At 59.1% G+C, this 12,390-nt stretch overlaps 1 protein-coding gene across 6 annotated transcripts in view; it reads right to left on the minus strand.

Annotated features, from left to right (window-relative positions):
* BRF1 (BRF1 RNA polymerase III transcription initiation factor subunit) overlaps nucleotides 1-12,390 on the minus strand; it is a 52,553-nt gene that overhangs the window by 24,761 nt on the left and 15,402 nt on the right. For 3 of the 6 annotated variants that reach the window (XM_024982225.2, XM_024982222.2, XM_024982223.2), the window contains one exon: nucleotides 9,594-9,767. The exons of 2 other annotated variants lie outside the window; for them this stretch is intronic. In XM_024982225.2, coding sequence (XP_024837993.1) covers nucleotides 9,594-9,687 — 94 coding nt within the window. In that variant the 5' untranslated portion in view covers nucleotides 9,688-9,767. The remainder of the gene's footprint in view (nucleotides 1-9,593; nucleotides 9,768-12,390) is intronic. One more of the 6 variants, XM_024982227.2, reaches the window with a different exon arrangement.

Below are 12,390 nucleotides of genomic sequence, written 5' to 3' on the forward strand. Positions count from 1 at the left end.
GGTGACGCTGAACCAGAGCCCGGAGCGGGCGTCCAGAGGGAAAGAGGGACGGAAGCCCCGAAGCCACAGCCTCATTCCAACAGGCGGCAAGCTCTGAGCATGACCGCCAAGGTCCTTGAATAAAAGGCACCTTGTTCCTCAGTCTCTGAAGACAGGCCCTTCATCGGGGAGCACAGCGAGACAAGCAAGACTGCAGTGCAGACCAACGCTGGTGAGAACTTTGAGAACAAAACAAGTGAAATCACAAGAAACGAAAGGAAGGCCACAGAAGCACACGAGCAGGAATCAGCGGCCACAGAAGCAGCTGACTCAGCCGAGAGACCAGGCGCTGTCAGGCCCCAACAACATCACAGCGAAGGAAGGACAGCAGACGCCCGCGGCCGCCAAGGGCTGGGCGGTGGGCGGGTGGGGAGCGGGGTCCTCAGGGGAGGGGAGCGGCTACATGCCTCCACCGTGGGGGACACACGGCCTCTCTCACTGGTCACGCCCAGGAGTGTGGCCACCAAGAGTGAGCCCTCAGGGCGGCTGTGGACATCGGCCAACAGAAACGACCAACGTGTGTCCGCCAAACACAGAGCTCTCTGTGCGAGCGGGTAACAGGGAAGCTCTGCGTGGGGTGGGGAACGTGGCGCTCAGCACAACTTCATAGACCCAACGCTGCTCTTAAAATGAAGTCTGTTTTTGAAATGATACAGATAAAGTGAATGCCCCAAAAATGGGCAAAAAAAGTTTTGAACAGGTATGTCACGAAGAGAAGCAAAGAGCCCCCACAGGAGCTCAAAGTGGCCCCCACACCGACGGCAGGGACAGCGGCTCTGCGGGAGGGCCTTCCGGCTCTCAGGACAACGAGCAGTGGAGCCCACGCCCGACCACGCACATGCCCCAAGAAGGGTGAAGTCACAGGACTTCAAGCACGAGAGCAAAGACGGGAGCAGCAGGGACCACCTGTCACACACTCCAGAGATGGGCGCACACGTGCTTCCCGGGCAGGGCATTCCAGAACAAGCCAAATGAACCCATGGGGCTCCAGGAGCGTGGGTGCCTCGGGGTGGGCTGCCGGCAGCGCCCTGCTCCCTGGAGGAGGAGCTGGTCACACAGACCCGAGTGCTCATCAGAACGCATCCGAGGGCACGACCAAGGCTTGTGCGTTTCATTTCATGCCAGTTTTGCCTTAAAAGGAAAGAAGAACCATAAACAAACACTGGGATCTAGTCAGGTAATAACCCGCCTGCTGAAGGGCTTGGGGACAGCAGGCGGATGTCTGCACCTTACTTTGAAAAATGCCAAGAAGACAGGCCGAGACCAGCGGGCGGGAGCAGGGGAGCGCAGGCGGGGTGCGCGCGGCGTGTGTGCGAGGTGGGGTCGGGGCTTCCCACTGTATCATCAACCGTCTCAACTTCCCATGTGTTTGAGAGTTTTCATAATAAAATGATGGGGGGGGGAATGTGTGTATTTTAAAAAGGAAATTGGGATTCAACCTTTAATCAAGTTAAAACGAAACGGCATTTGCGGCCCTTGAGCAGCAACGCCATCAAAGGGTGACTGTCCGGTGCCCACCCGGCCCCCTCTGCCCGCCTCTGCCACCACGGGGCTCCCTGCTCGGTGAGCCCAACCTCAGGCGGCTGGCACCGGCGGGCAGTCACTCACAAGCCAGCGCTCAGCTCTGTTGACAGCAGCAGCTCACAGCCACGCCCTGCCAAGGACAGAGGCCGCCGGACACCGCACCCTGGCATCCTGCCGTACCAGTTCTACCTGGCGGTGACGCCCGGCTCTACTGGAAGTCCAGAAGTCATTCGGGAGAGTGCAGCAAGGGCCAACGGCGCCCAGACACCAGCTGGCAGTGGGGGAGTGGGAAGCAGCAGTCTGCTTTGGCAACTTCACTTCCAGCCACAATGAAACAGGAGAGTGGCCGTGCTGTGAAGAGCAGGCTTAAAAGCCAGATAAAGCGCAAGCAGCTCTTGGAAAGCACAGGGAAGCAACCAGGAGCCGCACCCAAGGGCACCCAAGGGCACGAGCCTAGAAACCTGGAAAGGCCAGGGCCTGCTGGCGGCTCCGGCTCCGGTCGCCCCGAGGGCAGGAGGCCAAGGCCCAGGCCACATCCTGGAGCTCACACAGTCTCACCAGGAATTCCAAGGCAGCCAGCCTTGAGGGGCCCAACTGTTAAGCAGTGGGCCCAACGCCACGCACACAGCTCCCCCAAGCCTGGTCAGCTCCTGCTCCGCATGGGCACGAGGGTGCACAGGCTCCATGCCACGGCCAGCAGCAGTCAGCTCCCAGGGGCAAAAGCGGGCAGAGACCCCTGCGATGGCCCCAGCGGGTCCTGCCCAGGTCCTGCACCAAGCACCCGGAGACACACAGTGAGGCCCAGACAGGCGGCCCTGGCTCTCTGCCTGCCAGAGCAAACGACAGCCCTTCTGGGCGAGAAATACCCATAGCTGCCACAAGTTTTCAAATACTATATCCAGCAACTCTATAAAAACTTTTTCCCTGGTGACTCAGACGGTACAGAATCCACCTGCAATGCAGGAGACCTGCATTTGATCCCTGGGTTGGGAAGATCCCCAGGAGAAGGGAATGGCTACCCACTCCAGTATTCTTGCCTGGAGGATTCCATGGACAGAGGAGCCTGGTGGGCTACAGTCCATGGGGTCACAAAGAGTCAGACAGTACTCAGCAAGTAACGCACACATAAGTGTGATAACAGACAGAAGCAGAGCTCCAAAACCAGAAGAAAACTCAGACAACAGAAGCAGATCCCTCAGTGATTCCCCTGTTGGAGTCACTATTAAAGACTTTCGTGTAACTCCAGAGATGGAAGACCTTACCAAAGAACTGGAATCTAATAAAAGAATCTAATGAGAAACAATCCCTGAAGTTAGGAAGTTAACAGACTGGTCTAACATCCAGTGACACACAGCGAAAGAAAGGATGGACGAACTCAAGGTACGCGCGGGACAACATTCAGGGAGAGGAAAGAGAGAGAAAGCACGGAAAACAAAGCGCAGCCCGAGGCGCGAGGAGAGGGTCTAACGGTGCATGGAACTGGAGTCCTTGCTCCTTGGAAGAGAAGCTACGACAAAACCTAGACAGCATACTAAAAAGCAGAGACGTTGGTTTGCCAACAAGGTCTGTACAGTCAAAGCTACAGTTTTTCCAGTAGTCATGTATGGATGTGAGAGTTGGACTACACAGAAAGCTGAGCGAAGAATTGCTGCTTTCAAACTGTGGGGCTGGAGAAGATTCTTGAGAGTCTCTTGGACTGCAAAGAGTTCACACCAGTCAGTCCTAGAGGAAATCAGTCCTGAATGTTCATTGGAAGGACTGATATTGATACCGAAGCTCCAATGCGTTTGCCACCTGATGCGAAGAGACGACTCACTGGAAAAGACCCTGATGCTGGGAAAGATTGAGGGCAGGAGGAGAAGGGGGCAACAGAGGATGAGATGGTTGGATGGCATCACCGACTCGATGGACATGAGTTTGAGCAAACTCTGGGAGACAGGGAAGGACAGGGAAGCCTGGCCTGCCATACTCCATGGGGTCACAAAGAGCGACTGAACCACAACCCCCGGAGTCCTGAAAGGGAACAGGGTAAGAAGGGGGAGAAACCGTGCTTAAAAAGATACCTCCCAAGATCCTCCCCAAACAGACAAAAGTCTCAAATTCCAGGAGCTAGTCAAGTACCAAAGAAACCACATCTAAGTACATCAGACTCAAACTGAAACAAAGACAGAAGCTCAGTGATACGGGACGATACCCATCACCACCGACAGGAGGCCGCGAAGCCCGCCCGCTGCCCTTCCTTCCCCTGGCTGTGGGGGGCTTTACCGCGCGCAGGCAGGGGGCCTGAGTCCACTTCAGTACAGGCAGTCACATGCTGCTTGTAACCGACAGGCCTTAGACACAGCGAGGACCGAATGTTAAAATATGGAAAAAGGCAGACTGTGTGCGTCCTCAGCACAGGAAAGGGGTCTTGCTGCACCAACGCCGACACAGGAGCGCCTAAGGGGAAGCGTGGAGACAGGGACCCACGCTTCACAGCAGCCGGCGTCACTCCCAGCAGGAAGACACAGGACCCTGAATCTGTACCCTCTAAAACACAGCATCAGAATACCACGCGGACCCAACGAGATAAAAGGAAAAGCGTGTCAGTCCTCATCGGCAGCAGGAGTTTCAAACTCTTCCTTCAGAACAAGGGGACAGAAGCACCAGCGAGGCTGATCTGAGCGCAGCTAACCAGCCTGACCGCACGGACGAGGCTGATCTGAGCGCAGCTAACCAGCCTGACCGCACGGACGTTCACACACCGCTCCGCCCGACAGCTGCAGACACCCGTCCGTTCCTTTGAAGTGCCCGTGGCACGGCCACCAAAACAGATGGCACGCTGAGCCGGAAGTCAGGTCCCAGGCCCGGGGAAAGGCGACGCGTCAGTGTCTGCCGTCTGGCCACACGGGAACCACACGAGACAGCGATGACACAGAGAGCTCCAGAACCCGCAACTGGCTCCAAAGCAGGCGGCACACTCGTAAATACGACTCAATGTCTCCTTAAAGAAATGAAGACGGGAATCAGAAAACACTGTGAACTGGCCACAAAACACATCAGAATAGTGCGATGCCACCTAACTGCCCAGAGAGAAGCTTATAGTCTCAAATGCTTACAGTAGGAAAAGCAGAAAAATGAAAATTAAGAACCTAAGGAAGCTGGAAAACAGCAAATTAAATCTAAAGAAATTAGAAGGAAAGAAGTAATAAGCAGAAATCAATGAAATAAAAAATAAACGTATCCTACAGATAAACAAAGCCAAAGTGTGGTTCTTTTGCGAAGACTGAGAGCGCACTGGTGAGGCTGGTGTGGGCGCAACACAGTCCAGCACCGGAAAGCAGGCTGGCAGTGCCTCTCGAGCTAAACGCAGAGCTCCAGGGCGGCTCACAGGGTCCCACTTGCGTGAAAGTCGACAGGCAAACGGAGAGCAACAGGAAGCAGGCTGCTGCTTGCCGAGGCCCGAGTGCTGTCGGAGGCACGGCGGCGGTCTAGCACTGATGTGGTGACGGCTGCATGCTGCGTGAGTGTGACCGAATACCACCGACTCACACAACTCACCGTGTGGACTGCATCTCAACAAAGCCGTTACCAAGAAAAAGACTAAGAAAACTGGCGAGCCCCTAGCAACATAGATCAAAGAAGAAAAACGGCAAAATCACAAACCGAGACGCGACAGAGGAGCCGCCACCACAAGGCCACAGACGGAGGGAAACGGGGCTTCAAGGGTGACCCGGCTCCGGTGCTCTGGTCTCGGAAGTAACAACCGGACAAAGGCCTTGCAAAGCACAACCAAGCAAAGCTGCGAGGGAGCTAAGATCCCGAACGCTGCGAAGCACGGCCGAAAAGTAAAAATCAGTGTACTTCACCTCAGTGCAGATTGAGGGGAAAGATTACGGCACGTGATGCGCACACCAATGAATACATAGACGAGCCAGCGCCCTTCACAATAAGAGCTCTCGGTGACCAGGAAAAAGGAGACGCCCAGCCTGGCATCTGATAAAGCCATCGACAGGAAGCCCAGCAGGCGTGTGCAGCAAAGCGCTGGAAACGGCTCCGGAGGCGGGGACGCCCCTCACGCCTTACACCACGGGGCACCGAGGCGGGCCTCAGACAGCTGAGTGACCGGCGGGGACCGCGGCAGCGGCAGACACAGCTGAGCACGCTCCCCAAGTTCAACGCCAAGATTCGTCACTGAATTCTGTATTTTCAACATACCGCTATACTTCTGTACACCGGGAGCAAAAGATAGTGTTTACCTTAGCTCAACACACAAATACCGAGAAATAACTCTAACGAACAAAGGTTAAGGCCTCCTCCTCAAGAATGACAGAGCAGAGAACGCCCGCAGGAGACGAGGGGCGTTCACTGGAAGAGTCGCTGTCGTCCGTGAATGTCAGCGCCACCCAAGTTGATTCACAAACCCCAATCGGAATCCCAGAAGTTGTTTTCTTTTCTTTTTTCCCCACAGAAATGTACGATTTGATTCAAAAACGTGTACAGAGAAACCACCGTGCACAGCCAGATGCCTCCAAGGCAGGACAGCAGCTGGGCTTCAAGGTCTCACACTGCAGGTTCTGAGACGGGTCATAAACCTGCCATGGAAAGTCTTGGCACCAACAGACCCACACAAGGGGTCCGAGAGGTCAGCGACAGACCCCACATGAGCTGGAAATGGTGCCAGCACTGTATGCGGGGAGGGCCGGCCTACAGCAGATGGCACTCTGACTGGACGCCCGGGGAAGCAGCAAACTCTGACCCTCTCCTCACAGCAAACATGGGACCAGAGGTCCTCAACTCCAGCAGGAAATGCAAAACCAAGAGCTTCCAGAAGGGAGTACTTCCAGGACTGGGACAAAGCTCTCTTCAATGGAACACAAACCATTCATCAAGGAGAGGATGGACAGATGGTACATCATTGGAATCAAGAGGTCTGTTTACAAAAGATGAAGCCCAGGGAGCTCCCTGCGAGCTCAGCGGTCAGGACTCCACGCGGTCACTGCCACGGCCCAGGGTCAGTCCCTGCTCGGGAACTGAAAAAGACGCTGCCAGGAGGCAGAAAGCAGCAGGATGGGAGGCTTTTTTCCAGCTGACACAGCCCAGGGCGTGCCTGCTGGACCCCAGGGAGCGGCCCCACTCGGCATCATTGGACGTGGGCAGGCAGGACACGCTGAGCGGCAGGTCTGAGTGCCAAGGCCCTGGGGCGGCGAGCACGGGGCTGTGCCCTCCTCTCAGCTCAACCTGCAGCTCCGCATGCCGAGCGCCTCCTGACAAATGCTCGCCAGCCACTGTGGCCTTGTCTTGACCGCCCTCTCTCTGTGTGACGCCAGGATGAGACACACAAGCCACTGTGTGTCTGCCGAATCCACAGGACATGAGCGCCGGCGGAGACCACGCAGCCTGCGGGGCAGTGAGGTGTCACGATGGGCTCAGCACTGGGGGCAAACGACCGACTCGGTGGGGGCCGTCCACACCGGGGAGGCGGTGCACGTGTGTGACAGGGGCTTGGCAAGTCTACACACTCTCCTCTCAGTCTTGCTGCTGCCCTAAAACTCAAGTTATTTAAAATCTTTTAAATTCTCTGGTTGTCCTTGGGGAGGCAAGTGGTTGAGGGGTGGGGGGCCGGCAGAGGGAAGCAGGCAGTGGTGGGCTGGGGAGAACCGGGTCTTCACGGGACTGTCCTCCGAGACAGAGGATCCCAGGGAGCCTGGGGAGGGCAGAGGCTCAGCGTGGAAGAACCCCACCCCAGGTCTGCAGATTGGAAGCCCCCTGAGCAAGACCCAGGGTCAGAAGCCTGGGGGAGAAGGTCTAAAGGCCAAGGTGGGGGGACAGGGTCAGCAGCCTCGGGACTGAGGGCACTGGGCTCACCTGCTCACACACAGGCCTGCTGGCCACTCAGCTGAAGCCCAGTAAACACCAAGGACTACACATCTCCTGTGGACGTGCGTCACAAAAGCCGCACTAGCGTCGGACATGCAGCTGCGGGAGACAGTGGCTGGGTCACCTGGGCCGGGGACGTGGTGTCCGCTCACAGCCTGGACGGGAGAGCGAGTGAAAGTCGCCCAGTCACGTCTGACTCTTTGCGACCCCACGGACGACACCGTAACACGGCATTCTCCAGGCCAGAACACTGGAGTGGGCAGCCTATCCCGTCTCCAGGGGATCGTCCTGACTCAGGAATCAAACTGGGGTCTCCTGCATTGCAGGCGGATTCTTTACCAGCTAAGCTACCAGCGAAGCCCCTTAGAGCCTGAAGTTTCTGCCAAACATGCCCACCCAAGGACAGATGGTCTAGAAAGCAGGTCAGAGAGAGGGAGTGAGGGGAGCGTGGAGGGCAGTCTGGGGCGAGGAGAGGAGAGGGAAGCCTTCGAATACGTTCTAGGGGCTTGGAATTCGCCTGCAAGACAAGGCGGCCGTGCCAGGCAGGGCAGAGCAGGCGGCTGCAGGGCGGGGGGCCGCAGGGGCAGGGAGCCGAGGCCTGTCCAGGGCGCCAGGACACCGGCCGGAGGATGGGGCCCGGAGTGCCAGCCACAGGGAAGCTCAGGGGGCTGGCCACACCTGTGCCCTCCGGCGGCCCCCAAAACGGCCCTCCCGAGGGGACCAAGGGCCGGCAGAGGGGCTGAAGCGTTGCCCCACACAGTGCAGTCCACCGTGCTAACAGCTTTTCAAGGCCAAGGGTAGGGCCAAAAATGCACATGTGCAAGGCTCTCAGTCTATTTACAGAGCTGCAAACCATCACCCCTCCCCAACCTCGGTCAGCATCCCCGGCCCTGGCGGCCGCGCTCAGCTCTCAGCCTCTGGTTGGCCCGTCTGCACGGCATGGGCTCAGCGCGGCCCCTCCGCCCGGCAGCGCTCCCAGGTGCAGGGGCCTCTGATCCATCCTCTGCGGGCCGCCAGGCTCCGCTCCTGGGCCAGGGTACTGGGCAGGAGGCGGGCGGCTGGGGTGCTCGCGCTCCCCGACCCCCACAACCCGGGGACCGGGACCGGGATTGCCGCTCCTCCAGCCGTGGCGCCTGCTCCGCCCCCACCGGGGCGGAGGGCGGGGCGCGCTCAGGAGGCGGGTCGGGCCGACTGTGCTGGTGACCTCGGCCAGAGCTCCACTGCGCCACCTCGTGGGCCTCTGGGCGCAGAGCTTCATCCTTTCATGCAACAAGGGTTCTTTGAAGCTGAAGTGACAAACCCCCAAGATTCAAAGACATTCTAAGGAGAGGCTCTGATCCTGAGGGTCGCCCCCCCATGCAGTGTCCAGGGCCCCGCGCGCATTCCCGGCTCAGGGCCGGGCCGCAGCCAGGCCACCTACCCGCAGGGAAGGCTCCTCTGCGAGGAGGGGCAGAGAGGCCACAGCTCCCACAGGCGACTCGGGGAGCCGCACCCCAGGAAGGGCCCCGGGACACACCGCTGCCCCAGCTCCCACCAGGAAAGCAGAGGCGGAGGCCCGGCTGGGAGATAAACTCTCCCAGAGAAAAAGGTAAGTAAGTGGACAACAGGAAAGAAGAGACCAGAAGACAGATCAGCGGGGCAGCAGGTGAGCAGAGAGGAGGCCAACGTGCCCCCCGGAATCCTGCCAGGCTGTCCCCAACACGCAGAAGAAAGACCGCAAGCGGTCAGATGCTCACGGCACCCGCTCTCAGGAGCCGTGGGAGGACACGGGGCCAGCAGTACGATCCACGCGGGAGAGGCGAGGGGCCCAGCGGGACAGGAAAGGAGACACGAGACACGGGAGCACACGGGCACCCAGCCCCCGAGGACGTCCTCACGGAGACGTGACGGGCAGGCCCGCGCCCACGACGAGCCTGCCATCCAGGCACAGGGAGGCCGCACAGCGTCCCCTCCGAGAAGCCACGAGCCGGCCCGTGCAGGGAGACGCTGCAGGGCCCTCGGGGCGGTGGGCCGAGGCACCCAGCGGCCCCACCCCTCAGCCTGTGCGCCTCACCTAACCCTCCAGCCGGTTCCTCCCGAGGCGTCCCAGCAAACACAGGCACTGAGCACGGGGGAGCCCACGAGCAGAGGGAGGCCCAGCAGGCGCCGGGAGGCTGGGCAGCGAAGGATACGCGGGGTGCCCTCTGTGCGGCACACCAGGTAGAGGCAGGCGGCCACCACGTGTGCCGTCCTCCGGCCCCGGGTCAGGTGCTTGCTCACGGCCATCTTGAAGAAGTTGAACGCGGTGTCCAGGCAGTGCTGGTTCAGCTGCAGCTGGTTCCCCAGGTGGTGGATCTGACGCCTCCCTAGGACACAACACGACACGTTACCGCGGATCCCAACAGGCGAGCCGGCGGCTCGTTAACACTGTCAGCGTCGGTGACTGCCTCGGCAACCTAAGGCAGAAGAGTCGAGGTCTACCCGTTTCCTTTCACGCTCTGCAAAACGTCCCGTTTTCACAGGGGTTCCAGTAAAATCACACGTGTGGGCGCGCAGTGCGAGTTCCCTGCAGCGCCACGTGCCCCGAGGCGCCCTCCTCCAGGGTGGAGTGGGTCAGGTCAGCCCGGGAGCAGAGCCCTTCCCAAGGCCCCTCGCTCAGTGAGTCTGGGAAGGGCTGCGGGTAAGCCGGCCGCCTGGCGCTGAACACTGACCGTGGGCCCCGAGTGCACGCGCTGCACCGCAAAGGCCCCTCCCGTGCCTGAGCGCCCAGGCCCCGCCCGCGCCCACCCAGCCTTCCCCCCGGGCTCCACACCAGCCTCCTCGCAGGCTGGTGTGCACAGGCCGGTCAAGGACCAAGTCTGCACGCACACCTCTGCCCGGAACACGGCCCTCCTGGGAGCCACAGGAGCACCGAGGGGGAGGCGGACATGGCCTGTGCAACCGGCGAGCCTCACAGGAGCCAGGGGCTGGGGCACATGCAGCCCGCCCAGCGTCCTCCCGCCCCCAGGCCCTCTCTCCTCTAGCAAAAACCACTCTACACTGCGCCAGTGGCCTGTGCTTCCCCCACAAAGAGCTAGGAGCCAATGCCGCTGCCCCTGTGCCAAGGACTGTGGGCTCAGATTGACCCCTGGCCAAAGGGAGGTACCCAGTGAGCTAGCGCCCAGGGGAACAGGCATGAGGGCTGGTACCCAGCAGTTGGCATGTCCCGTGAGTGCCCTGGCCCCTGTGGCCCTGCCCCCTCGACCTCCAACACAGCCTGCCCGGAGCCACGCAGCTCCGAGGCCTCTGGTCAGGCTGAACTGAGGCAGGATCATGGTCACGGTCCCAGAGCCGAGGCCAGGGCACAGCCAACATCCTGACCATCTGCAGAGAGAGGAGGGCGGGTCGCTGCTGCCCATCACAGCGCGTGCGCCAGGATGTCAGGTGTATAGGCACAGTCTGCCCCGCAGCCCAGCCAGCCTCGGGGCAGACAGAGTGGTTGATGAGAGACCTTCAGGCCGGAGGCTCGCGCCACCCAGCTCCTCGGTGTTCACAGGGGCTCCGCTAACACGGAGAGGAAGGTCCTTTCCAGAGGGTGCTCACAGAGCCCGGGACCCAGCTTAGCCCCACATACCACGGGCCAGGGTCCCCCAGAAGTTGGGTGGGGGGCTTGAAATTATAGCAGCAAGTCACCTTATCACGTCTTCCTTGCTCTATAGCTCACATACTGTAAACTTCACCCACTTAAGTTGTCCCACGGAGTGGTTAGTACATTCACAAAAGTTGTTCGACCATTACCGCTTTGGTACATTCCATCACCCAAAAAAGAAGCCCTGTAGCCATGAGAAGTTACTCCCAGCCCCCCAAGTTGAGTTTTTAATTCACGCACATCGGGCAAGCACAATCGGCATTCTGAACAAATCACACGACACAGGCGTGTGTGCAACCTTTAAAAGCACAAAGGTATCAGTAAATGCAAACACGCAAAACAGACTCCCAATTAACCAACCTCAGCTTACTCTCCTAAGAATAATACAGGAATGCAAAAAGTCAACTCACTAGTACATCGATGTCTTCAAACTTTTGACATTTTGTGAAACTAAGTCCTGCGTCTCCCTTCAAGACGGCACCCAAGCAGCATCCTCCCAGAAGCATGGAGACGGCAGAGAGCACAAACGTGGACACAGCGCGAGGACCGGCCAGCGCCCCGGGGGCACGCGGCGGGAGGGTCTGACCTGGCGGCTTAAGAAGCGGAGCCCTGATGCTACAGGGCTCGGCCCAGAAGCCTCCACTCACCCGGAGGACCTTCGCAGTGCCAGCCGGGCCTGTGCAGCACCCAAGTCAGGGTGCACAAGCACGTCACACCCATCCCATGTGGCAACACACGAGAAACCACGCCTGTGATCAGAACCAGGGGCACCAAGAAGCCAATGGGCGCCCTGGGTGGGCTACAGGCGTGAACAGGTCAGTTTAAGACCCACATTCATATAAACATGGGCCAGCAACGGACAGTCACCCACCCTGTGTAGAAAACGCCAATGTGGAGAGAGAGGAAGAAGCACCAGGCTCCACAGGCAGACTGCTCAGAGAGGAGAGCGTCCCAGGTCCATGATAATCTCAAAGTACTGGAAAGACGCCAGCACACAGGAGAGTAGGGACAGGCTGCGATCAAAGACAGTCCTTGAAAAGTTAAAAATGTGGTCACTGAACATTTTGTAAAAACTCAGAAATAACCAAACCACAGAGTGGGCACAGGTGAAGATTTAAAAAGAGAGCTAGGAGCTGGAGGAAGGGCCGCCCCCAGAGGAGAAGGGCGGCTTCCAGGGGGCAGGCCCCAGAGGGAGGCATGCAGCTGGCCAGACAGGCAGACGTCCAGGCACGAAGGATCACCCAGATGAAGAGGGCCTGTGATTAGGACAGACGACACCACAGAAAGAGCTAACAGTCCCACCAAGCGTGCAAATGAGCAGGGGAGCCGCGGGGGATGAGGCAGAGATCCGCAGGGGCGCT

Source organism: Bos taurus, chromosome 21, assembly GCF_002263795.3.
Source record: "Bos taurus isolate L1 Dominette 01449 registration number 42190680 breed Hereford chromosome 21, ARS-UCD2.0, whole genome shotgun sequence".
Classification (NCBI taxonomy): domain Eukaryota; kingdom Metazoa; phylum Chordata; class Mammalia; order Artiodactyla; family Bovidae; genus Bos; species Bos taurus.